The sequence below is a fragment of the Sycon ciliatum genome, chromosome 1, assembly GCF_964019385.1.
Source record: "Sycon ciliatum chromosome 1, ocSycCili1.1, whole genome shotgun sequence".
In the NCBI taxonomy this organism is placed as follows: domain Eukaryota; kingdom Metazoa; phylum Porifera; class Calcarea; order Leucosolenida; family Sycettidae; genus Sycon; species Sycon ciliatum.
Genome location: NC_088643.1, coordinates 4,051,463 through 4,079,340, shown reverse-complemented (window position 1 = coordinate 4,079,340; position 27,878 = coordinate 4,051,463). Strand labels below are relative to the sequence as shown.

At 48.3% G+C, this 27,878-nt stretch overlaps 2 protein-coding genes across 2 annotated transcripts in view; both read left to right on the top strand.

The window, feature by feature from the left end:
• Positions 1-1,577: 1,577 nt before the first annotated feature.
• On the top strand, positions 1,578-17,596 carry LOC135810412 (adhesion G-protein coupled receptor G2-like). The gene is made up of 5 exons (XM_065323909.1): positions 1,578-2,106; positions 4,342-4,434; positions 8,703-8,831; positions 13,272-13,397; positions 13,966-17,596. The coding sequence occupies exons 1-5, from the start codon at positions 1,977-1,979 to the stop codon at positions 16,749-16,751; spliced, it is 3,264 nt and encodes a 1,087-aa protein (XP_065179981.1). The 5' UTR covers positions 1,578-1,976; the 3' UTR covers positions 16,752-17,596.
• A 9,312-nt stretch (positions 17,597-26,908) lies between these two features.
• Positions 26,909-27,878, top strand: part of LOC135810404 (dynein axonemal heavy chain 5-like) — an 85,574-nt gene continuing 84,604 nt past the window's right edge. The window contains exon 1 of the mRNA XM_065323901.1: positions 26,909-27,165. Within this exon, the coding sequence (XP_065179973.1) occupies positions 27,043-27,165 (123 nt within the window). The 5' untranslated portion in view covers positions 26,909-27,042. The remainder of the gene's footprint in view (positions 27,166-27,878) is intronic.

The window sequence follows — 27,878 nt, the reverse complement described above, 5'->3', positions numbered from 1 at the left end:
GTGGAAACCCGTGTTGAGAAACCGATCCTGCGATTTTTATGAAATGTTGTGCGGGATTGTACGGGAAGTGGATAAATAATTAATTACACGTTTTTTTCGGAGCAAAATATCGAGTTTCTTGTGCCAGGCTCGGCAAAATATCAAAGATTTCGCAGCAACATTTTGCGGCAAAATATCGCGCGGAGCAGAATCTGTCTGGGCCAAATGTAGATCTACACTGTATAGTGTATATCATGTGCACATTCACATGTCTGAAGGTTTTTGGTTTTTCAATAAAAAATAAAATAAATAAAAAATAAGTATTTCTTCAGAATTTCCAAACTCCATTGCAGCGTATTTCTTGCACTTGAAAATACCCTACAGGCTACCGCCATTCCGGCAACAGGCTCTCAGCTAGCTGCACCAAATAGATAACTTAGGCTGCGTTTACACGACAACGATTGAAAACGATTTGCGTTTACACGACAACGAAGTAGGACCTAAACGGAACGAAATCGTTGCGTTAACTACTATCGTTACACGACAACGCCCGAAAACAATACCTAAACGGAACGAAATGGAAACGCACTTCAAAGTGTTTTGAAACGTTTTCAAAACGTTTTCGTTCTCGTGTAAACGGTGAAAACAGTAAAAAAGAATGGAAACGGAGCGCGGTCACGGAAACGCGCGGGACTATTTCGCGGGAAATACCCGGTACCCGACCTTTGCGACCACCAGCACCAGCACGTAGGGTCTACCAACTCTAACGTGTTACCAAGAGTACATAACCCCCCAGAGTGTGCAACTCCACTATGGGTGCTGTCCCGACAGAATTTCAAGTTGACGTCATTTTGATGATGCAATGCGCTCTGTACACGGATTATCAGACGAATCCGGAACCTGTGGTTGACCGAAGCCGATCGATCCTGTACAAATTACTGCAAAGAAAAACGTGTGATGCGTTGACACCCGTACACATGTTGTAAATCACTGGTGCAAGGAGCATTGCGTCATAAATAATGACGTCAACTTGAAATTCTGTCGGGACAGCAGGGTATGTGGGAGTTGCACACTCTTGGGGGGTTATGTACTCTTGGTGTTACCTGTTACTTCCCGCCCTTGCGCCAAGCCAGCACTTGCTAACTCCAGCCTGATCGCCCGTTTTCCGTTTTCGTGTAAACGGTTCAAAACGATTTGCCGTACTCGTGTAAACGGTTTGAAAACGATTCGAGGCCAGGCGCCAGCCCGTTTTCGTTCCGTTTCGTTTCGTTTCGTCTCCGTGTAAACGCAGCCTTACTTTGCCAATATTTCGCCCATCGCATATCGGTCCATAAAAAACTGTTTATGAACTCTGACCCTGCAGGCTGCATGCCCCGCGGGGGCCCGTGGGTCAGCTCGGGACATGACATGGGTTGGTGAACCCTGCACCCTACGAGTTGATCTCTATTGTTGATCTCTATACTGGAGGCTGCACACATGCACACGTCGCGATCCAGTTCTCGTACTGTACGAGCGTAGATCTACATGACCCATGACCCATAGCCTAGGCATATGATATGCCATACCAACCACCAACTTTTTTCAAAGTAATTTCTTGCTTTGCTGGACTGCATGAAGCTCCAAGAGCCGCACAGTTCTTTTGTCGTTCCAGTGTGTGCTCGCGTTGCCGTTGGGAGTGACAGGCATGCTTATTTTTACAAGCAATGAAGTATCTGATGGACCATGGTACGGGAACAATCCAACAGGCCGTGTAATTCCAAGGTGGCGAGCTTGAATTAGTTGTAGAACGACACTGTAGAGCGAAAAGCTTGTAGTGAGCTGTGTAGTTGGTGAACAGTTTGTAGGGTCCATTCAGCAAGCAGTCTTTTGGGAGCCTTTTCGGAGAGTATTTTGACAAGTTTGGCGGAGTACGGATGCCATATTTACCCCATATGCACAAGCTTTGAGATACACTCGGTTTGACCTCTGGACCCCGCGGGACCGTGCCTTGTTTGGACATGGCTTTGGCGAAGGCACGAGCTCAGCTGCTTGCAGTACTGTCGGCGTGTTCTCTGTCGTTGCTGTCTTGTGCCGTCGACGTCGTCAGTGCCAACAGCGCTGGTGATGGACAGCAGGTCAGTCCGAAAGGTGAGCAGAAACGGTTTTCACATGACTTCTTCAAATATATTCCCTTCAGTATCCTCTCTGATCAGTTTACGAGTACGTATTTAACCCTAAAAAACACGATTATGTCCACACTCGCCTGTTTAGTAATAGCAAGAGTAGATAAACAAGAGTGTGCAACTCGAGGATGGGTAGGCCCACGGCGGAATTTTTTGTTGACGTAATCTTTTCGACGACGCACGCGCTGCGAGTCTTTCGGAAAGTTTTCCCTCGTGCTCTTGGCCGGCTTTACACTAGAAGGTCGGTGCCCAGCACGTGCTCTCACACTGCTCTGCGGCAAAATCCGCGTTCTTCTGAAAAAAGTGACGTCAACAAAAAATTCCGCCATGGGCGGGGGTATCTGCAGATTGTGCAGGAGAGATCCGGAGTTGCACACTCTTGTTTATCTACTCTTGGTAATAGGAACATTTCATGCAAGTGCGGGTATCACGAATTCAACATACACCCAATAGTACACAATACGGGTATGTGCACAAAGGAAAGCAAGGGCTAATTTGTTGTAACAGTGAATACAAATCATAAGCACGCAATCGTTATGGCTTATTTGCTTTGAGCTTTCTGGCTTCTGACCGCTGGAGTTCTCTCCCAGCTGACATTCGCTCTTGCTCCTTGTGTTCACTATTCCGCAAATCTGTACGTGATCACATAGGGTACCCTGTAAAAAGCCTTCGGCCTGTGGGGATTGCCCTATTCAAAATTTAAATAATAATAATAAGTTGGAGGCCAGCAGAAGATGACGTTAACTGATCTGCTGCCGTGTCGGGAGCGGCACAGTTTGATACGGAGTGGTATGATATGTTCCGTGTGAAATTTGTAGGATCCTGTTATAATTCAGGACCGGCAGAAGAACTATTTGATTGGTCCGGCCCAGGGAGTTGTACTCAAACTAGGTTATTTTTTATTATTTTTGGAATAGTTCAGTCCAGTCCGTAAGTCTGAAAGGTCAAACGCGAATCCTATCCTTCTACCTCCATACGTGCCAAGTATCATATCTACTTCAATAACAACGAGGGGTTACGGGTGCGAGTCAACCCCTGTGACACGGATTTCTGTGCCTTGTCACCTCCCTAGTTTGAGTACGACTCCCTGGGCCGGCCACGCCACAGCCATGCATATTATCTTTTTTGCGTATGATATGATGGCTGCACATGGCCTCCAGCAGTTAACACCCGTTCCGGTGGCCAAAGAGTTGATCCGGGCATGGTCTGACCAACCGGACCGGCTTCCACCGTCCCTGCTATTTATTTGTACTAGACGACGGTGAATCAGGATACTGTAAAACCGGAAAGTCTAACGAGTCACAAAGTCTAACGTTTTTAAAAAGGAGAAGTTAAGCCTAAGATCAAATTTTCACCAGTTGTAGTCTTCGGGGTGCTGAGGCGAATGGTCTTGGTCCGAGGAAGCTGAGACACTCCGTTCCTCCTTTATTCCCAATCGAACTCGCGCACTTCCACCGAAACTGGGTGACTGCGCCCTACTAGATGGGGATTTGTATGCAAAATGTCACCGAAAGCGTCATTTCGCTCTTATAAAAGCACGGATGATCGCGATTGGCCCGTATGTTGTAGTCTTTTGGACGCTGAGTCGACTGGTTTTGGTCCGAAAAGGCTGTGATGCAGCGTTCGGGCCTTATTCCCAATCGAACATGGTTGAACAAGCGGTTACGTGCTCCTGCATTCACCAGTCACCTGGTCACCGCGCCAGCAGGCGACAATTTTCACACCAAGGTTCAACTCGAGTTCAACTCGAGTGACAGGAATGCACCCAAACAGGCTGTAAGTTGTACCCTGTGGGCACGGTGACCAGGTGACTAGTGTCACCTGGTCACTATCACGTGGGGACGGCCTACAGTTCAGTACAGTAGAGTGCCGGTTATCGGCACCCTTTGGGCTGCAGAAGTGTCTCCAGAGAGTTTGGACGAAGTGCATGTTGGCATAAGGGAGCAGATATTCCTGCTTTCATTCAGTAATACATGTACAATTGTTTCTCATTCTCTTTTAGCAGCGCGGGTCGTTATATGGTTGTATATTCGACGATTATTCGTGTATATGTGTGTGTGTGTGTGCTTGCGTGTATGTGTGTGCTTGTGTGTGCTTGTGTGTGTGCTTGCATATGTGTGTGTGTGTGTGTGTGTGTGTGTGTGTGTGTGATTCTGTGTGTGTGTCTGTGTCTGTGCCTTGTCTTGTGTTATTTGTGTAGCAAATCCGTGCGCATGTCTCAATAATGGAGTTTGCGATCCTCGTTCGGGTTACTGTTCCTGCTTGAACAACTTTGCCGGGGCGAAATGTGAAGGTGAGCAGTAGTTTTCACCTGTGCAAGTTTTTACTGCAAAGATTTAATTTCGCTATTTTCGCAACCATCACACATTCGTGAATATAATTCACCGCGAGCTGCTCTGTGCAGTGATTGTAGATAGTACAAGATATATAAAGAGATCAAATCACGAATGTTTCTTATCGTGAACCAGTGCAGTTCTTGAAACCGCAAAATTTGCTTGTCCCGAAAATTCATCGCCTTTCCAGTACTTTTGTTTATAGTTGTGTGTAAGCGTAGGTGTTGGAGTTGAAGTTGGAATGAAGTTTTTCAGCTCCTTGTTTCCGGTCAGGTTTCAAGTGGCCAAGTCAGCCACAAGCTGGATTGTTTTGGGTTACTGCTACTACTGATAAATTTAATACTGTAAAACATGTAATTTTAGGTGCATTAAAATTTCGGTGCCAGGGACCTGCCAGGTTTCAGGTGTAATCTAGAATTAGGTGACCAGCGTTCCCTCCACATACAGTGCATACCCTAGTGCCTTTTAGGTGTAATTTTAATTTAGGTGCCTGGTTTCTCTACCGAAATCACCGAAATTAAAGTTACGCCGAAAATTACATGTTTTACAGTAATAAAAAATGCTTTGCTTTACGGAAACGTATTTCATTGCGAAGAGCTGCGCTTCGGTCCTCTGAGCTGTGCTGATGAGCTCTAACAGAGCGAAACAGTTGCTGTCCACAGACTTAAGTGTTTTACCGTAATAATAATAATAGAACAGTTCGCGTACAGGGCAGCAATGTAGTGCTAACCTTTCCCCTTCTGTCTCTATTGAGCTCTGGTACATGTGATGGTTGATTGTCCACGTGAAAAAAGGAGAAGAAAAATACGCCGAGAGAAATGAAAGTGGACAGCCGGATAGAGATGTGTGTGGAGATGGGTGTATGTAGGTACACGCATGCGTGTGCTAGTGTGCGTGCGGGGAAGTCTGGGTTACTAGTAGACACCCTTAGCAAACAACGTTATTTTGTAACGGTATTACCGTAAAGGAAAAAGTACCGTGATTTGATTTAGACCTTTAGCAAGATGCACGGTATTTTAGTACACTGTTGTCATGGGTGTAGTACAGTACTAGGGACGCGAGTAGGGTGTAGTGCAATACGGTAAAACGCCCTGCATGCTGGAAGTGGAGCGCGAATATGTGAAAACATGTTTTCTTGTTTTCAAGAACATAGCAAATAGTGCAAAGACAGCAACAGGTTTTGTTTACGTCCATTCTTGTCAGCTTGTTGGAAGTCCCGTGTTTTTCAACACGTCTTCCCTCTCCCTAGCTTGTTGGAAGTCCCGTGTTTTTCAACACGTCTTTCAAGCTGTCTGCAGATGGATTACGACTTGCGTGATCTGGAGGAGCTGTTTTTGTTAGATCCTGACGATGAAGACATCGAGGACGTTCTGCTTCTCAAGTATATGGAAATAGAGCAGGATTTGGCCGATGCTGCGGCTGCTCGTCGGATGAGAATGTCCTCATTCGATAGCCTCCCGGAATTAAACTTCCATGAATCTTTCCGTTTCATGAAAGCCGATTTGCCCGTTTTATGCGAAGCTCTTGGCATTCGCATCGACAGGGAGTTTTCAGCTCCGAATAGGACCAAATGGAGTGGACTCGAGGGCTTGTATTCTGCTTCATCGCATGGCCCATCCCCAGCGTCATTTGGAGCTGCGTGAGTACTTTGGCCGAGGTGAAGCTGGCATCAGTATCATCTTCAGTCAAATGCTCACCGTCCTAGTAAATAGATGGAGACTGGTATTAAAATATTGATGTACTGGTACTTATTTCATTCAGTTTGAGCTTATTTGATTAGTATAAAGCTAGCTATGAAATCGTCTTGGGAATTGAACTGAGATGCAGTGACTGTGCTGTATTTACATGAACAAATGATTATACAACTTACTCTTTTTGGCTTGCGCTGCAGCTGCTTGCGTTTGGCCCAGGGTCTGCATAGCAGCGTCACGCTGGGCTTTAGCAAGCAACACATCCTCTTCATCTTTCTTCTTCTCCTCCGCACTCTGCTCCTTTCTGGCGAGCTCCACATCCTGCAGCTCAAGAAGCTCTTGCAGGATGTGAGCTCGCTCATCGTACGCCTCCTCAATACCGGTCCTGTGATAAACATGTACATGTAAAACACAGAGCAACAATCAGGCTTCTACCTACAACCAGTGTGCCAATCCTGAAGTATAAAAAACAATGAACAAACAAAGGTCACGCAGCTTATTAGAACGAAGGGTTCCAAATGCAACACAGTAATACAGAAACATAACACTTCAGGTACATACTGTTGACAGAAAACGGTCAAGACTTCAGGTGCTTACTTCACTTTCAGGCGATTGTCGCGAACCCTGAAATCCTTGACAAGGGCAAGTGTTTTTCTATGCACAGCCTTGCCGTGAAACACTTGCCCGTGCTGGCCTTCAAGTTCGCCGCCACAGAGTCCCACCCCTTGCACCCCCTTGTGAAAGGTGAGTCCTGTGCCAGGGCCTCGCGGAGTAGCTTTAGCTCGTCTTCGGCAACAAACCTGCTCCGCGACGCAGATGCTGATGACTGGGCTGTCGACGACATGGCTGAGTAAGCTCAAGGCTCAAGAACGACAAGGAACGTGACAGGAGGCACGGAAGAAATGAAACTAGAAGCTGGCCTCGTCGGCAATTTCAATGGTAGTCCACTGAGCTGCATGGATTTTTGATTCGATACATATTTGTCACGATTCCTGGTCTGCGCCACATGCCAAGTTTCGCGCGGAACAGCCATTTACGCGATATATGGCGAAGTGTGTACGCACTACGCAATACTTGGCAAAAAAACATTATCGTTGGTCGCAACGATAAAACAGCACCCATAACGGTTTTACGCTGCAGCTTCAACGCTATATTTGGGATCCAGGTACGAGTACCGTAGAAAATACCGTTACCGTTGTTTGCTAAGGGTGTCTAGTATCAACTTATTACGGCTAGCTGTCGCGTAGTTTTCGTGTCACTTTGCGTGTGATGCATTGATCCTTGAGGGTGGCGGTATTCCTATGGATGCGGGGAAAAACACACAGTCTAACTAAGCAACAAGAATGTTGAGTTTTTTTTAACACGACATAGCGCCCAGTCGTTGACGCGACTGAGGGCTTTGCGAAGCATTGCCGGTGGGCGCGCAAGCAATGCAAGCATCAACATCTCTCCCCGTCTACCCAAAGAAGAGGAGCAGAAATGTGCCGTTCAGAGTGTACCAGAGATAGTAAACCAGCAGGCCGTGGCACTGTAATTGTGGTTACTATTATGTTGCTGGGAACGAACACAAAACCCCCGGTCTCCAGTGGAGACAACACGCATACGGTCCATTGACTTCATTTACACTCATTGCGTTCTTGATTGTTTGCTATCACTGAGGAACCACATGCACAATGGAAATACAGCCCCCCCCCCCCCCACACACACAAACACACACACAAACACCTCTCTCTACTGTGTGGAAAGTTCTCAGTGCCGTATACATATGCTTAGCAGTTAAATACAGGTATTGAGCACTCTTTGAGAATTGGAGCACCCTACTTATTATTATTATTATTATTATTATTTCACCGTCCAATGGCAGAAGCCAATGCAAAGGAGGGGGCGTTAGCCAGCCATGGCAAGAGAAGAAGAAGAAAAAAAAAAAGAATGAAGGAAAGAAGATGATAATCGGAAGAAAATAATGCATCAGCGGGGTGAAATGTATCACTATGTTGACCATGGTGGAGAGCGGCGAGATAAGCTAGCAAAAGAGGCGAGCGAGCCTACAACGTGGCATGACATTTAACATGGTCTATGAACTGTCTAATATTGGATATTGTCTTCATTTCCATGGGCAGCTTGAGCCAATACGAGTATGCAGAGAAGATAGGAGATTTGGTAAACATAGTTGACAAAGCTCTGGGAAGTACTATGCCATTGCGAGTGTCCCGTGCGAAAGTAAACCAATTATACTTGGTGATATGTTCAGGGACAATGTTCAGTTTAATACGATGGACCAGAACGCATGACTGTCTCTGCGACAGGATAGAGATGGGGCTGGTGGAGGCCAAACTATATAGATCAGTAGAGGGGAAAAGAGTGGGTTTACGAAAAATAATTTTCAACACACGTTTATGATGTATTTCTAGTGTCTGTACAGCAGATTTACTAAGCAGGGAATGCCAAGCAGTGGCGCCGTACAGAACTTGAGTGCATTCTATCGTGTTCTCATCTTTTTTCAATACTCTCCTCTTTTCTGTGTTCCTGTATGACAGCATGTGCATTTGGCTACTCCGGACCAGGCTGTTTCGTACACTGCTCGTGCAAGAATGGTGCGGAGTGTACTCCCGGTACCTCGGTCTGCCAGTGTCGACCAGGTACCTTTGGAGCTGCGTGTGAGAAGAGTAAGTTTGTATACCGTCTCCCCCCCCCCCCCCACACACACATATGCGTATGCACACACACACACACACACACACACACACACACACACACACACACATTCACTCACACACACACATACACCTTGACCTTGACAAACAGCTGCCGTTAAACGGCTAAGCTGCCCTCATGAGGAGGGAACAAAGGGGTAGCATCACGGCGTCGCGGCAGAACATCTGGCCTCATGCCGCTGCAGATCCTGCTGTCTGCGATATCTCTCGCCGCACGCACAGCAGAATTTGAACTCAAGACGCTCCCTCGCTTGCCACGCGCGCAATTGTGCCGTTTAAATCCAGCAGCAGATCGAAAGCACCGGTTACATGACGGGCAGTGGAATGGGCAACAATGTTGGTGTTGAAGCACTAGGCGAGGTGCAGGATCGACAGAGTCCGAAGGCTGTTGGGAGGAACCTGTGAGAGGGCACTTATGTGCCTTCAGCCCACCAGCACTCTTGAACCATCTACCACAACGTTGACACGACTTTGCACCAGGCTGTTGGCTGACAGGAAGTTGACGGGCCGCACTGCACTTATGCCGCTTGTACCCAGACGCACTAAGATGACGGTTGCACACACACACACACACACACACACACACACACACACACACACACACACACCTTGACCTTGACCTTGACCTTGCCCATTGCGTAGCAATGATGGCGCATTGTTATTTCTCCAGTCCACGACAGAATGACTGATGGCGTTTCAGGTCGCCGCTTCGACGGAACATGCGGCCGCAGGCGCAACCGTAGCCAGCAGCAGAGGGTGCCTTGGGTGGTCGACGGGCAATGGCACGCCACTCCGGACGGTTCTGGGCTGCATCGTACCATCCACATGTTGGTATCGGTGGCTCAACCGACGCAAAGTCATCCATAACGACGTCCCTCCACCTCTTGCGTGGACCATGCGAGGGGCGCGGGGCAGGCAGTTCACCGAAGAGAACACACTTGGGCAACCGGTGATCTTCCATCCGTGCCACGTGTCCAAGCCAGCGCAAACGCCGTTCCCGTACGATGTGACCAATGTCCTCAGGCACTCCAAGGGTCTTAGCAATTGCTGAGGACGTTGCGTGGGTCTCCCATTGTTGCTGCCGTCGCGACACTCCAACGATAGATCTGACACATTGATGGTGGAAGAGGTTGAGGTGCCATAGGTCCGGAGTCTTCGTTGTCCAGGTCTCCGCGCCGTACAGGAGGGTAGAGAGCACTACGGCAACATACACGCGACGACGACACTGCAGACTCAGTGTTCTCGAACACGGCTTGCTTCAAACTACCAAAGGCTTTGGATGCCTTGCCAATGCGGGCCTGGACGTCATGGGAGGACAAACCATCGCGGTGTATGGCACGCACACACACACATTATCTTGCTCTTTCTACCCCGCCCCCCTCTCTCCCTCTCTCTCGTTGTACAGTGGAGATTGGATATAACGACAAATCGAGTTTAGCGACAAGAGTCTGTTGCCCAAGTCGTTTAGCAAGTCCTTCCTGTACATTATAGATCGGGTATAACGACCTCGAAAATAGCGACATATCGAATTTACTGACACTTTTTGGGTGCCCGAAGACCTGAAAAAAAGTGTAGAATATAACGACTTTCCTCTTGAGTCTTGTATCAGGCAGACTGGTATGTCTGGAATATGGCTGTGCCACGTGCCCGGACCTCTGGGTCACTCAATGTGTGCTTTACATTTCACACTGTAGCCGCAGTGCAGTGGTATGCGATGACTTAACTTTGAACAATGCATGCAAAACACATGCACATACACATCTGAAATCCATTATCATAATATGGCATACCGTAGTGTCGCGTATAAAAGCATGACTCGGATAGAAGCCGATTTTTCGAAGCGCGCCGTGACACAGAAGCACAATTTGAATAGAAGCCGCTCTCTGCAAAGTACATGTGCAAGTACGTACGTGGCAGTATACATTGCACAGTGTAGACTGATGATGTTGACATAGAAGCATGTTTTGAATGGAAGCATGGTTTGAACCTCGGCTTATACGACCGTAAGCACCTGCTTTTATACGCGACATTACGGTATGCATTATATTATGCACATGCATATCTGCAATACATTTCTGTAATATTGCATACTAAAATGTGAAGGTCGGGTTTAGCGACACCGATATAGCGACATTTTGCTTTCTCCCGAAGCAGTGTCGTTATATCCAATCTCCACTGTATATACATGTTCATGTTCGTGTTAAATGGTGTCGCGAATGCGATCGGATTTATTCGTAGTCACGAGCACAATGCATGTATATAACCAAGAATTCACAGCTACATATACATGTATCCTTGTGCAGTGCATGATTTGTACGTTCAATCACTCGCATCCCTTTGTGACACCTCTTTTTCACTTTGCACTTCGTTGCATTTCTAAGGTTCAATTCTGGGCACCCCTTTTCTCACCTTGCACTTCGTTGCATTTCTAATGTTTCCGTTCCGGGCACCCTTTGATTCAGTTTGAACCAATGCACTTTGGCTTGCACACGCACCGACATCCAACACGGACTGTGTGTACGACTATCGGCATCTTTGATGGCCTTCACTATCCATGTTCATGCTCACAGTTGGACTCGTTGCACCGTGCGTATCTTTATGTGTCACCTTTTCAGCTACATGCACGTGGAGCTGTTTTAGTTCCACAACTTGGTGCTCTTCTTGCTTCTCTTTGATTCTTCGCTACTCCTTGGGAGCTTATTTCGATGCGTTTGTATATTTATCGCTTGTATATTTCTGCTGACGCTGTACGCAAGACACTTTCACGGCACACTACTGCTACAGGCATACACTCCGACTCACCTATATTATCACTCTCCCCTTGTAAGGGACCATCGCAAAAGTTCGCAGAAGCCCCTGAAACGAAGAGCATACGTTTGGGGGGGGGGGGGGGGGGGAGGGAGTCGGTGCGATAATCGCAAACCGGGCTTCAATTCAAAAAAGTATTGACGACATAATTATAGGAGCTGTAGGATTAGCATGCCATCACAGCCGGCGTAGATCGCTTGAATGTGAAAGCAATTATACACCAATCAACGTTCATTGTAATGCTCAAAGGATACAACTGCATAGCTCTAGCTGTTCTCGTTCTTAGATCACCCACTGCAAGGTGATATCATCGCTGCATTTATAAAGTGCTGTACATTGTTACACACTGATACAACAATGCTTGTGTAGTATATTATAATAATTATTATGTGTGAGCATCCAAGTGAAAAAATGAAGCCCATGTTGTGACTGTCGTGTCGTTTGAGGGGGGAGGGAGGGGGGTCAGGCCCGAAACTCACGGTCTTCGTTTCGGGGGCTTCTGCGAACTTTTGCGATGGTCCCTAAATATGCTTCAGTCTTGATTCACAAGAAAATTGGGCACTAAGGAAAATATGGTCTGCTTCGAGTGGTTTATGTAAAGGGTATGTCCATGTTTCGCGACAAATGGAACCAGCGAGGGATGCAGCAAAAAAAAGGCAGACACTATCATTTTCTTAATAATGGAATGAATAATTATAACTCAATGCGCACTCATATCACAACCATGGGGACGAATAATGTATTCCAGAACGTTTTCTTGTCACAATTATCAATGGAATTCGTGACTAAAGAGAATGATGAAACTACAATAGGATTTATACACTTGGTGATGAAGAGGACGATGATGACGATGATGGTGCAAATGGTGTGAAGGACGGTGGCGGTCAGAGACCCAGTGAAGGCGGAGGCGGTGAGAAGAAGAAGAATACATCGGCAATTAAATTGCATTTGTTGTCTAACCCCGTGTGTCGTGAAAGTTATGATGATTCTTGGTTCAGTGTTGTTCGTTCTGCAAGTAGTTTCAAGCAGTTGAAAATTCTAGAAGCAGTCTACATTCGCATTCGTGATCCAAATCTTTGTAAACAAAAAGAAAATGTCACCGCACTTAATACGCTATTCCAGTAAATTCGCACTCACACACACGTGCACATGCATGTCCATTGTCACACTGCACTTGCTGAATTTCCTATCATTTCTCACCTCACCTATAGTTTTCATTACCTGTGCAAATTGTTACTAGGTTAGTGCTATTTTTCTTACTATGCTTGTATCCTCGCTGTTTCACTCCAAGTGTATAAATCCTATTGTAGTTTCATCATTCTCTTTAGTCGCGAATTCCATTGATAATTGTGACAAGAAAACGTTCTGGAATACATTATTCGTCCCCATGGTTGTGATATGAGTGCGCATTTAGTTATATTCATTGCATTATTAAGATTATTGTCTCCATGCGCCTTTTACTATCATTTTCGGTGGACAAAAAGGGCAAATCTACCAAAGTTCACCAAACAGGAGAGTAAAAGAGAATGACCTTTGCCATATTGGTTGTATGAATGCATGTCTGCTCTGCTGTTCTGTTGACAGAATGTTCACCAGGTGCTTGGGGAGCAGGTTGTACAAATAAATGCCGGTGTCAGAATGGTGCACAGTGCGACGGGGGAACTGGCTGCCAATGTGTACTGGGTTACACTGGAAGATACTGCAATACGCGTAAGTAGTTCTGGTCGAAAACCAAACTTGCCAGTCTCTCTCACACAAGCATACGTACTGTGTGTGTGTGTGTGTGTCTGTGCTCTCTCTCTCTCTCTCTCTCTCTCTCTCTCTCTCTTTCTCTCTCTCTCTCTCACTCACACCATGACTCGTGTCACTCTAGTATGTCAGTATAATGCCAGTCATTCCTGGTAACCGTTTGTTCACCAGTGTGTAGCTGTAGTGGGGTAGCAGTGCAGGAACTGTGCATGCCTCCATTACCTTACTGCCTGTTCACCTAGCGCTGCAGCTTATTGCATACAAGGAACATTGTAGAGTGTTCAAGGCGTGAACGTGGTTAGACAGAGTCCTGTTAAGTTCCCAATTTGTCATATGACTATTAAGTAATAAGTAAGTATGATGAAGCACAATCTTGTGCGGTGCCTTACATTTTTACAACCTACTTTTCTTAGTTCTTAGTCCTTTTATTGGTGGGCGTCACACTTATGGGATGACGTCATGTATGACATCATAAATGTTGCATCATGTAGGACATCACGTGTGCTTGTTTTGTGTGTTTTCTGGGTAGGCCCAATCTGTCCACTGTTGACGTTGCCTAGCAACTTACTGCTGGAACAATCTGGTGGTAATGGCTATTTAAATGTGACCACGACACGTTGCCCTGACAACTGGTTGTGGGTGAGTGGCAGTCATCAGCGAGTATGTCAGGATGATGGTACATGGTCAGGTCCTGCTGCATCCTGTCAGCCTCCGTCTACTAACAGTCCTGGCACAACTACAGCTCCTCAAGTTCAGATGTGTTCTGAAGCAACCATTGATGGTCTTCAAGGAAAGTTTGTGTGGCCTGTGACAGTAGCTGGTGTCAAAAGAACAATTGTATGCCCAGTGTTGGTGGCTGGTGAACCTGTTGTCCTTGCTGAGCGGAAGTGTTCCAGGGTCGGAAACACTGCACGATGGGAGAGTCCTCAAGTGGACAACTGCGCGTACGCCAGCGCCAGAACCCGGCAAATACAACGCCACTTCCGGGGACTGGCGGGAAAGCACACATTGATTGCCGTGTGTGTGCAGATCGTCGTGGCCAAGAGCATCTTCAACGGTGAGAATGGCACCACGGTGACAAGTGTGGAAGCAGATCTGCTACTGGACACGGTGTCTATGCTTTCCAACTCTATGGTCAGTCTGCTTGCAGGCAGCGCTGCAAGCGAGAAATTCCTCCTGGATTCGTTTTCTTCCTTCCTGAACGTATTCGACATCTTGCAAGCATCGCCGATCCTGGCACCCAGCGCTGCCGATTCTCCTCCTGCTAAACTCGAGAAGCTTAACAAGAAGCAAGGCCTGCGAACGTCCATAGACAACATCGCCAAAGCGCTGCAGCTGTCGCGAGAAGACCAGACGTTCATGCTGCAATCAAAGTCCGTTGTCATGACCGCCGTGTGCCCGAAAGTGGGCGAAAGCTATGCATTCACCGTGGAGGATCTTCCCAGGAACGCTACTGAGAGTGCCAAACGATCGCTGGACATCACGGCAGTGAGAGCAGCGAATGCAACCAACGGCAACACCGCAGCCACGGCGAATACACCTGGGAATAGCTTGAGGTTTACGTTCCCATCTGCAGCCGTGCAGCAGGCAAAGGATGCTGAAACGTCACCGCCGACAACGTTTAAATGCCGCGTGCCGCAGATCTCACTTCTGTCCTTTCCGGCTGATGAGCATTTGAACAGCAGCAATGCCGTTGGCAGCAATGATCAAGTTGCGACGTCCATTGTAGCAGCCAGTGTGGGCAGCAGAGATGACAGCTTGCAGCTGGGTCTGAGTCAAGTACAAATGACAATGCCTGTTCATCTGCCAAGTGATGATCTGGAGGACAGGAATCTCACCTGCAGCTACTGGAACAAGACGTCATCGTCATGGAGACAAGATGGCTGCCGACTTGTGAACATCACGCAAGGTGATGGTGGAGAGACTTTAGCTCACTGTGAATGCAATCACTTGACGCACTTCGCAGTACTTGTCACACCTCCCGGTAGCAGATCAATTGATTTATCAGCCGGCAATGAACAGGCCCTGTTCTTGATCTCCCTCATTGGCTGCAGTCTGTCCATCGGCTGTCTCGTGCTGACCATCGTGCTAATTCTGTCGATAAAACGACAGCGAGGCACTGTCCAGCACCAGCTAACGTTGTGCCTGTCTGTTTCTCTCTCGGCCGTGCTGATCTTGTACATGGTGAATGCAACGGGCTCGGGTGAACGGAGTCGAGCCTCGTGCCTCAGCATTGCCCTGTGCTTGCATTTCTGGCTGCTGATGTCGTTTGGATTCATGCTGGTACTGGCGTATCATCTCTACCGCCGTCTTGTGACGGTGCTCGTCCAAGTGGGCGAGCAGTTTCTGGCGCGTGCCATCGTCACGGTGAGCCTTGCATGTGCCGCGCTCGTCGGCTTGAACCTAGCCATATTTGGAACTCAAAGCTACGGCAGCGACGACGGTCAGCTATGCTTTCTCGTGGACCGCACGTCATTCTACGCGACGTTCATCGCTCCCCTGGTCGTCATGTTTGCGGTGAACGGATTCATCGTGTCCGTGGCGGCCGAGAAAGTTCGCAAGCACTACAAGTGCACGGGCGGTGAGAGGCGGCGCGTGTGGATCCTGACCAAGCTGGTCTGCTCCATGACGTTCCTGCTGGGCCTGACGTGGCTCTTCGGCGCCCTGGTGATGATCGCTCCCAGCACCGTGGCCCTGCAGTATATGTTCGCACTGCTGAACACCATGCAGGGCGTCGGCATCTTTGCGTTCCATGTGCTGCTGGCCACGTCGCAAGCAGCCAGAGACAGCAAGTCCAAGCGCACCACAAACTACTCATCCGGCACAGGCACCCTCCGTCAGCCCAGTGGTGAACACCGTAAGCAGCTGGTGAACGCCGATGCAAGATCGGACGATACCAGCTATGCTATGAGATGCAAAACGCCGTCGGTGAGCTCGGATATCTCCACGGTGTCGATTGACGACACTTTGCTACATCCTTCCTTGCGCAGCATCATCGATCGAAGGTGTCCGCTGGAGAGAGTGCAGAGCAACGACTGTGCGGATTCGCCCCAGAGCCAGCACGCGCCGCCGGCCCCGCCTTGCAGCACGGATGGAGACTGCCGCACCACTCCACGCGGCACTCTGCCGGGGGAGCCTCCTTGTGACGGTAGTGCAGCCGTTGACACCACTCCAGCCTACTCCGAACCATCCCCTGACGATGACAACGCATACATGGCGGCAGATAGTGACGAGAAAGGAGATAAAATCACTGACGCGGTGATTGTTGTGGGCGCATCTCGCGATTCCACCGACCAACAGGTCCAGCAGATCTAGTAGAGGTGTTGATAACCTCACCTCGGCACGAGGAAGTGGGACCTCGCAAAGTAGGTGTATTGAAGTGTGACCTCGCAGAGTAGTTGTATTGATACCTAACACACACACACACACACACACACACACACACACACACACACACACACACACACACACACACACACAGATGGAGAGAGAGAGTGTGTGTGTGCTTGTGTGTGCTTGTGCGTGTATGTGACGTAGATTCGTGTGTTCTTGAAGTTGGGATACGTCCAAGTTCGCCACCGTCACTCATCAGCAGAGTGATGTGTATCTCTACTTGACAGTTTCACCTGGAGGCTAGCTAGGCATTGGAGGACGTGTTGATGAACTTATAACATTGCTGCTATTGTTAATTTATGAGTGTACGCGGCTGGCGACAGTTTGTCCCACTCTCTTGCTGCTGAACAAAATGTCTTGGCCCAGGTACTGCTGTCAGTGTTGCCGCTGCATAATGCTGCTCATTGTGCATGAGCACTGCGCTGGGCCGTTTCCATCGTGCTCAGCAGATTGCATCAATGAGGCTGTCGGCGCTGGTGATACTCTGACCGTCACCACAGCTGTGCTATGTGTGTGTGTGTGTGCAGCACAGCTATCCACGCTACTCCTACTCCCCAGACGTGGTTATGCCATGCGTGCAGTTTACCCATTCACCTGCCCATTCAAGTCTCCAGGTGCGGCTGTGCCATGCATGCAGTTTGCGCATTCACCTAAAATAATAATATTATTTTAATGTCTGTACACAATGATCTCAGCCACTGCTGCTGGTCACATGACAGTATGTATCATACCCGCAGCTCAGTCTAGTCTTGAGGATGAACATTAGATCCCCCATGTGGCATGCACAAGAATGATAAGAAAGTTGGCTGCATGATTGTGCTGTACCTTGGCAAGAGACTGAGTCGTGTATCTTGCCAGGTATGGGGGGTCAGCGGGCGTGGTGGGTAGTCATGGCCTTCCCACATGCACAATGGTCACATACACTTTTGCAGGCACGTCCATGCCATCAAGAGTCCATAAAACTACATGTAGTGGGGTTATGGACTCTTGATGGCATCCATAGCGTGTCTTTAAGACAACCCCTTTTCGTCTGACCAAGACTGCAAGAGTACAGGGTTATGTACTCTTGGTCTGACTTGTACAGCGAGCGGCTGCCACATGCAGTGCTGCCAAATCATTTTCGCCCAAAATCGGACACCCTTCACCGCCAAGTAGTCATGGCCCAAATTTGCTCGGCCTACATCGATATTTTGCCGCACAATTTTGCCACAAAATTTTCAATATTCTGCTTGGCATTTCCTTTCTCCATCGGTATTTTGCTTTGGTTTTGCTCGAGATGAAATGAGTTTTAAGGAAAACTCAACGATACTTGTCGCTGATGACGACGACATTTTTGATTGAGCTCCTGCTGCTGCTCAACTTTTTGAATTCTCTGTACAATTTGCGAATTTTTCTCCTCGGCAAATTATACAGAGAATTCAAAATATCGCCTAAAACACCATGAAAATTCGCTTCGTTGGCATGGTAACCCCGGAGTTGTCATGAATTTTGTAATGATGAGTGTGATCGCACACTGACTCTGTACAGACTGTCAGCGTACATGCCATCCAGCCTGATCCACGCATGTTACTTTGCACTTCTACAGCCAAGCGCTAGCCTTTTTAGAAGCAAATGTACAGTGATTTGTGCCTTCAGTTGCGCTGAAAAGTGAAAGTACAGGACTTCTGCATGGGGAAGTAATGATCTCCGACATTTTGGCTGCTTTTCGGACGTTTCCCTTTTCGGACCGGTTTTCGGAAGAGCCTTCAAAAATCGGACGGTTTGGCAGCACTGCACATGCATGTGCGCTGCTACATGGACATAGTGTCCTGGATCCTGGCAGTGGTGAGCAGTGCCTGTGGGTATTCATTGTCTTCCCACGTACACCATGTACACAATGGTCACAAACATTTTCCAATGGCAGACCATAGCGTATACATAGCGCATCTATCTCTTTAATTTGCTGGCCGAAAATCCTATATATAGGATTTGAAAAGGTGTGCCTTTTATGCCGTTTTTATTGGTCATCACGACCAATAATAACGGCATAATGGTTTTCATGGAAGTTGTAAATATGTTTGAGGCATGAATGTTTACATTTTAGATTCATAGGGCGATAATATTTCTGATGAATACCCATTTTCAGCAATAAATGGAAATTTGAGCATAATTGTTCAGCTGCTGTCATGGAAAGGACTGAAGCAGGGAATGTGCAGAAGAACATTGCAGGTGTGGCACGGCCGGGGTGGTTTCATGACGACATACTCCAGGAACGCAGCTGAGCAGCTTTGCAGACGACACCACACTCTACAGCCTAGTACAGCCAACTGACGATCTCCAACAGTCCACCGCCTCCCTCCAAGGGCCCCTCAACAGTCTTGAGGAGTGGGGCCGCAAGTGGCGTATCTGTTTTGAGCCAGCCAAGACACAGCGCATGACTCTACATCGCAAGCACGTTCCCCCCTGCACTCCACCAGTCACCTTTGGAGGTGAAGCACTCCAGGAGACAGATACCCTGAAGCTGCTGGGAGTCATGCTCGACCCTACTCTCTCCTACAGAGCGCACACTCGCAGTGTTGCACTGCGCGCATCCCAAAGGCTGGGTTTCCTACGAAAGGCAGCACCCATCCTGGACGACCATGGTCGAGTGACGGTCTACAAGGGATTTGTGCGACCCCTACTTGAATATGCCCCACTGGCCTGGTCGAGCGCAGCCGCAACAAACATGGCCCAGCTGGACAAGGTTCAGCAACGTGCCCTGCATTTCCTGGGACCTGGAACCATCCTCCAAAGTCTTCAGCTTCGTCGGATGGTGGCAGCCCTGTCATACTTGTTCAAGCTGCACTACATTCCAGGGCCTCCCCAGGTAAAGGCCATGCTGCCACCAACCAAGCCCCCTGCCGTAGCTAGCATGTGCACACGGCAAAAACGTCAGACGCACCATGCCTTTCAGCTGAAGTGGACACCCCCTCGCACAGCCCCTGACTACCTCCTGCGACCCTTCCCCTTCTTCGCCATCACACCCTGGAACAACCTGCCTGCGGACCTCCTGCTTCACGAGCCTCATTCAAGACGCCTCCAAACCTTCAAGGTCAACGTATTATTATTATTATTATTATTCTCGTATCCGTCCCGAATGGGACTCACGACGGCAGAATTAACTGTGAGCATGTGTGTGTGAGAGTGGGAGAACGAAATGAAAAAGAAAAGAAGAGTCTTGTAATAAAGGTCAAATTTAAGAAGAGCAGTGCTAGACTAAATGGCTGAGCAGATGTTACTCCATTGTTTTCTGTCGCGGGCATAGGTGCCGAGATCACGAAGGCAACTGGGCTTAAAAAATGCAGATAGGTGTGAGGCGGACGTCTCGCTGGAGACTTGTGGTGAGGCAAGAGCGGGGTGCACCTATTCGAAAGGGCTGACTGGTAGCATATGTACAGAAAGCAGTGAGAGCAACATTTGCAGGGATGTCACTTGGCTGGCGTAATATATGTCCTAATAGCTTCCACCTGTCCCGCTTGGCCATTTCAGATACAGAGCACTGGTACAGCATATAAATCTGCATTCGAGATGACATCTGGGTAGGTAATTCCAAGGGTACACCGCAGCTGTTTCCTATGAAACACATCTAGGCGCTTTTCTTGTGCACGGGACAGGCCATGGCAAGCAAGGTTGTAGGTCAAGATTGGTAGAACGAAAGTGTCGTATAAACGAATTTTGATGGGTGTAGAAAGCAGGTTGTGTTTGAACCATAACTTCAGAGTGTCTCCAAATGCTCTTGCGGCCAAACCAATATGGCGCGTTACGTCCTCCCTGGAGCCGTATAGCGAGCCGAGTGTCTTCACTTGTCGCCAAGCTTCTTTACCACGAGTTGTGCCGACATTTCTAGATGTTGTAGAGGTGGCATCTCCCAAAGTGGGTTCCAGGTAAATACGGATCCATTCAGTCTTACTGGTATTGACGGTAAGACCCCATTCGGAGAAGACGCCTGCGATGATGGGTAGGGCGCTGGTAAGGAATGATTTTGATGTGGAGATGAAGTCTACGTCATCGGCGTAAGCTGTTTCTTCAGGTAGAATGTTGTCTGCTGATGGTCGGGCTGGCAGTCGGTCACGTACCATTCGTAGGGCTGCTTCCAAATAAACCGTGAACAGTACCGGTGACAATCCATCGCCCTGGGGGACCCCCCGAGCTGTCTCAAACGGTGCGGACTGTGCTTCGTTCACGCGAACTGTCAGCGCCGTGCCAGATAGCAGGTACCTAACCAGTCGTAAACCGTCCGCGTCTCCAATTTTCTCTTGCTCCATGACATCAAGCAGCTTTGTGCGGTTTATTGTGTCAAAAGCCTTGCTCAGGTCCAGCCCTAGCACGTAGATAGTAGTGTTGAAGCGTTCAACAATTGATGCCAGGATCCGTTTGCAAAACACAATGTCTGCGGTTGATCTGTTTTGACGGAACCCGGCTTGCGATGGAGATATATATCGCTCTACGTCAGCTCTGATCCGGCTAAGTGTGATGAGGGACAAGATTTTTCTGGCAGTAGTCAGCAATGTTATCGGACGCAAATTGTTCATGGGGCCTTTGGGTTTACCTGGCTTATGCAGAGCGATTAGTACACCATCTCCAAGGGACGCTTGGCTGTGCTGAGTGAATACATCGTTGAAAATGCTGCTTAGGCATTCTGCAAGTGCAGGGCCTCCGTATTTGACCAGCTCAGCCGGTATGTCATCAGGCCCGCAGGAGCGTTGGTTCTTTAGACGACTCATTGCGCTCGCTACCTCTGCTGTGGAAATCGGTTTATCGAGGGGTTTCGGTGTTCCTGTGAATGGCGTAACCGCTGGCTCTGCAGCAGTAGGAGAGAATTTCCCAGTGTAATGCTCAGCTATTCTATCCGCTTGCTCTCCTGGCCCAAGGACAGCCTTGCCGTTGTTGTCTACAATGGTTAAATCTCGTGGGCACTTTGGTTTCAGCAGTTTTATCGCTGCAAACATCATTGGCCCGTTCTTGAGCGACTCCACTTCTCTGATGCGGCTCTCAAGATGCTGTAACGCCAGCTGTCGAGACAGGATTCGGATTTCCTTCTGCACTCTGTTACGCTGCACTCGCAGCTCATTTCTTCTATTCATGTTCGGTGTGCTATTAAGATCCATACGCAGCTTCCTCTGCAATTCTGAGAGTTTGTCTACCTCATCCGTAGCGTAGGGAAGCTTGCTTCTGCTCGGTGTGTATTTGACTACTCCAGTTGCCACCTTGCGAATGGATGAGCATGTTGCCGTGAGTCTTGCGCTTGCTTCTGCCACATTGAGGAGTTGAGGTGCCGCTTCTTCCATTTTCGTTTGGTATAATTTCTGCATTTTCTTGTCATTGACCAGTCTCATGGTGTTGAACTTGCGTTTGCGGATTGTTTTGCCTTGGTTCCACACAGGGTCAACGTATGTAAGGATCTAATCCGAAAGAGATGGCTGTGGTCCACACAGTACCTGTGACGATGATATTGAGACCCATTTAGTTTACCTCTCTACTAGTACTTGCTTGTTATGATTATTGTTCTCTTTCTTCATTTTCCCTTCTGGTTTAGTCATTACACGTATTTATATTATTTGGTGCAATACTAGCGCCCCTTTCTTGCACCAAATTATTATTTTTGCTACCTGACCATGCAACCCCCCCCCTTTTTTTTCGATGCCAGATTGCAACGCTAACGCCGAGACCCCTGGTCGGTCGAGTTGCTCCCTGTACATCGGCACGTCGTCCCTACATCCCCTGTGTCTTGTCTTTGTGTTTGTCTCCACATGTCTCTTTGTAGGGCTGTGTTCCCAATAAGGCCACCCTTTGTTAATTCATTGTTTAACGTCCTTTTTTCGCGAAAAGGTACGCGGGAGGGCGGAAAAAAAACAAAAGCCCATTCCAAAAACTGGAAACCCCAATCAAACATTTTGACCAGTAAAGCATGTGATATATACAATATTTCTGGGTCTAACGGCACTTGCAGGCATAGAACAACACTCTTTGATGGTACATTGGAGCACATGCCTGATGAATCCAACAAAACAGGTACATAGCATGGAGTTAGCATGTCATGAATTCATTACATCTGGATTTTTACTAGGGCACACACCGTACGATATTTAAAAGCCAACAAAAAAAAGAAAAAGAACACAAGACAAAGGCATGCCCGGGAGGCAAGATTATAAGTTTAAAGGGGAAGTTAAGGCAAAAATTAAAATTTCACCAGTTGTAGTCTTCGGGGTGCTGAGTCGAATGGTCTTGGTCCGAGAAAGCTGAGACGCTCCCTTCCTACTTGAATCCCAATCGAACTCGTGCACTTCCACCGAAACTGGGTGACTGCGCCCTACTAGATGGGGATTTGTATGCAAAATGTCACTAAAAGCGCCATTTCCTTCTTATAAAAGCACGGATGACCGCGATTGGCCAATATGTTGTAGTGTTTTGGACGCTGAGTCGACTGGTTTTGGTCCGAAAAGGCTGCGATGCAGCGTTCCTCCTTTATTCCCAATCGAACATGGTTGAACAAGTGGTCACGTGCTCCTGCGTACACCAGTCAGCTGGTCACCGTGCCTGCAGGGTACAACTTACTAGCCTGTTTGTCCTTTTTTGGGTGCAGTCCTGTCACTCGAGTTGAACTCGAGTTGAACTTTGGTGTGAAAGTTGTCGCCTGCTGGCGTGGTGACCAGGTGATTTGGGCACCCAGGAGCACGTGACCGCTTGATCAACCATGTTCGATTGGGAATAAAGGAGGAACGCTGCATCGCAGCCTTTTCGGACCAAAACCAGTCGACTCAGCGTCCAAAAGACTACAACATATGGGCCAATCGCGGTCATCCGTGCTTTTATAAGAACGAAATGGCGCTTTTAGTGACATTTTGCATACAAATCCCCATCTAGTAGGGCGCAGTCACCCAGTTTCGGTGGAAGTGCACGAGTTCGATTGGGATTCAAGTAGGAAGGGAGCGTCTCAGCTTTCTCGGACCAAGACCATTCGACTCAGCACCCCGAAGACTATAACTGGTGAAATATTTAAAGGGGAAGTTAAGGCAAAAATTAAAATTTCACCAGTTGTAGTCTTTGGGGTGCTGAGTCGAATGGTCGTGGTCCGAGGAAGCTGAGACGCTCCCTTCCTACTTGAATCCCAATCGAACTCGCGCACTTCCACCGAAACTGGGTGACTGCGCCCTACTAGATGGGGATTTGTATGCAAAGCGCCATTTCGTTCTTATAAAAGCACGGATGACCGCGATTGGCCCATATGTTCTAGTCTTTTGGACGCTGAGTCGACTGGTTTTGGTCTGAAAAGGCTGCGATGCAGGGTTCCTCCTTTATTCCCAATCGAACATGGTTGAACAAGCGGTCACGTGCTCTTGGGTGCCCAAATCACCTGGTCACCACGCCAGCAGGCGACAACTTTCACACCAAGGTTCAACTCGAGTGACAGGACTGCACCCAAAAAAGGTCAAACAAGCTAGTAAGTTGTACCCTGCAGGCACGGTGACCAGGTGACTGGCGTACGCAGGAGCACGTGACCGCTTGTTCAACCATGTTCGATTGGGAATAAAGGAGGAACGCTGCATCGCAGCCTTTTCGGACCAAAACCAGTCGACTCAGCGTCCAAAAGACTACAACATATGGGCCAATCGCGGTCATCCATGCTTTTATAAGAACGAAATGGCGCTTTTAGTGACATTTTGCATACAAATCCCCATCTAGTAGGGCGCAGTCACCCAGTTTCGGTGGAAGTGCGCAAGTTCGATTGGGATTCAAGTAGGAAGGGAGCGTCTCAGCTTCCTCGGACCACGACCATTCGACTCAGCAGCCCGAAGACTACAACTGGTGAAATTTTAATTTTTGCCTTAACTTCCCCTTTAAGGTCATGATCGGCACACTGTGAAACTACACAATCATGTATTTACAACTTCGCATATTATTGGTACTACTACTTTCTTGTTTTTTTTCCGGTCGGAGGCAAAAAGGTACGCGGGCGCGGACGTTAAACAACGAAAAAAGAAAGGGTGGCCTAATAATAAAAAAATATCGCACATGCCGTCATGAAACTACCAGTTTTAAGGATAAAACAAGGTCCAATAAAAATCTCAAATCCTATATATAGGATTCGAAAAATAGGGCACAGGCCGTAGTAATACGGGGCAAGGAGATGAGACTGAGATGTTAGTGTTTGAAAAAAATATCTTATTCAACTCTCGATATCTACTAAGACCTAGCAAGGAAGAATTGGTCACATACTTTTTGCTATTCTCATGCCACACCCATTTTGAGTTGAAAAATATGACCAAAATATAATAGGACTAGCAGCACCCCCGGCCAGCGTTGCCTGGCCGAATGTGGCATGCGGGTGAAGCAAGTACATGAACAGCACACGTGCTCAGCACGTGGTGGTGGCCAGACCCCTGAAGTCCTGGTGAGGGAGGTTCTTCATCGTTGGAAGGAGAAGGAGGGACGTCTGTTACGCCTTCGGGAGGCTGGTCAGGGTTGTCCATCACCTGGTGGCGGATGAAGCGGCTCAAAAAATTCATAAACTAATACTTACGAACAAAAGTGCGATGCGCTCTTCACTGCAGATCAGATGCAGAGTGCAGTCAGTGCAGATCTTTTGTATCCTTTTGTTGCAGATGTTTCTATTTGCAGAGAACGGTTCACGTGGTCCGCAGCGCTTGTGCGGCTGCTAGTGCTACCTATGGCCTAGGCTAGGTGGCTTCATGATTCGCACGCTTCGCGTGCTCAGTGCTTCTGCGCCCGGCTGCTACTGCTACTCGTACTGATCGTGTCTGCTACCTACACTGTTCGCACGCTTCGCGTGCTCAGCACGTGGTGGTGGCTACACGATTCGCACGCTTCGCGTGCTCAGTGCTTCTGTGGCTGCTTCCGCTAGCTACACGATTCGCACGCTTCGCGTGCTCAGTGCTTCTGCGGCCGCTAGCTACACTGTGCTACACTGTTCGCACGCTTCGCGTGCTCAGGGCAGCGCTGCTCCGCAGCATGGCCTGAGCGTGACACACACACACAGACGTCACAGGTGCCTCTTCTTTATAAGTAAAGATTTAGCAAATTAAGAGATAGGGGATATCCCCGACTTTTTCAGCCCCGTAACCATGGTAACGCCCCTCGTCGTTGCTGTTTTTCCAGGACGGTTGTGTCAAGTAACGACGACAGACTCGTTGTCACACCGTTTTCGTCTGACTTGTTGTACAGCGGCTACCATGGCTACCGCATGCGTAGATCTACATGCATCATGACATGTGCATGTAGATCTACGCATGCGGTACTGCATGCTACTACACACTCTGTCTGCTGTCCAGTGGCAGTACAGTGCATAGTTTTTTTTTGTTTAAAAAAAAATGTTATTATTTTAATAACTCCAAAGCACGAAAAAGGCCAAAAACTAAACCAAGAACATGTGCAACAACACGTAATTTAGAAAGACAGGACAAGTGAATAATTAGTCAGTCCATTGTTCATGATGATCTCCGACGGTTACGTCGGCAAGCGAGCCTCCGCCACTGCCAAAGCAGCGTGGGCTCCGCAGGAGGGTGCAAGTTTCAAACCAAAATTTAAACGCCTACAACCGCGAATGCACATGATACAGGATTTCAGAAGGCTGAAGGAAAAGTCCTGCATCTAACAAATGCCATAACATGAGAGTAATGCTCACCCCTCTTCTCAGCCAACAGATGAGCAATTCGTTTATACAGTGCTGTTGATGCTGGACCCACTCCGCCACTGGCTGACATGACCGCCGGAACAAAGGAGGCTTGCTCAACCTGCCTCACCCGCTCCTCATATTGCCTTCTCTTTTCTTTGTACAGTGCATAGTGCAGTCTAGTCGCGCGTGACTTCCTGGTGCCGTGGTGCCTGGCCTGGTACTGCCAGTAGAGTCTACTACTGCAGTACTGGTACACCATGGTATGAGAGAGCTAGCTCTAGATCGATAGAGGCGAAGTGGTACAATCAGTGTGTGTCACCATGGTTACTGCGCATGCGTGTTTCACCGCAGTACTCGTCAGGTTGGAGAAGCAACTGGCGCAGTGACAGTGTGCATTGAGCTTGGCGGCTGGGCCGTTGTTGTACTACTGACGGGTAACGTCGGGTCCTGGACTCAGCAGGAGCTTTAGCGATACAGGCAAATACGAAATTTACAATGTAGCCCTGCTGCTAGATACCAGGTTTTTGCTCCGCGTGTGGCAGTTCTTCATCAGGCGGGGAGATGGCGGAGCCACCGAGCCCCAAACCTGACGGCACTCAGGCGCGTCATCCGCAACACCTGAGCAATCAAGGCCGGAGCATGTCCCGTAGAAAAAGTTTCTTTAGAAGCTCGCAATCTTCGGTGGTAAGTAACAAAGTGTAGTTTTTGTTTAGCGACACGCACGCACCGTGTTCACCTCTGCTCTCTCGCCCCTGCTTGGTTGCGTGAATGCTACAGGGAGTGGGTACATTGCATGTGGAAAGTAAAATTGCGTTCACTGGCTTTCTGGGGCTAGCGCGAACACTTGCTGGAGTTGTTTCTTATGCGCCGTGTTGACGGACAGCGCACCTGCGCATACGCCGCTGTTATCCTGTTCCGAAATGAAACCTGCCGAGCGCGAGGTGCACGCGTCCCCATCTGTCGGATGGCATTAGTATTTCCGTCAGCGGGGGGGGGGGGGGGGGGGGGGAGCTATGTAGACCTACATAGTACCACAAACACCACCCTGCGCACTTGACTCTTGAGCAGCGCCATGCAATGTCACGCTGACTATAAGTAGAGCCCTGAACATCAACCGAGCACAACTAGGAGGAGCTATAGAAGCCAGTATTGCTATTAGGTGGTCCCGGCTTTACTGGTTGCAGTGCGACATGTTTAGATGGTTCTACTTTCTTTCCTTTCTGATCCGCTTACAACAAAACGGGAATAAAGTGAGAAGTCTGGAAATGCAACAATCAGCATAACTAAGCTTCATACACTAACATTCAACTGTCTGATGCTTAGCTGCATGGCATCTTGAATGTGCTGTAACCAACCTTCATCCAACTTGGAAGGTTCTTGCTTCTGAACTCACTTCA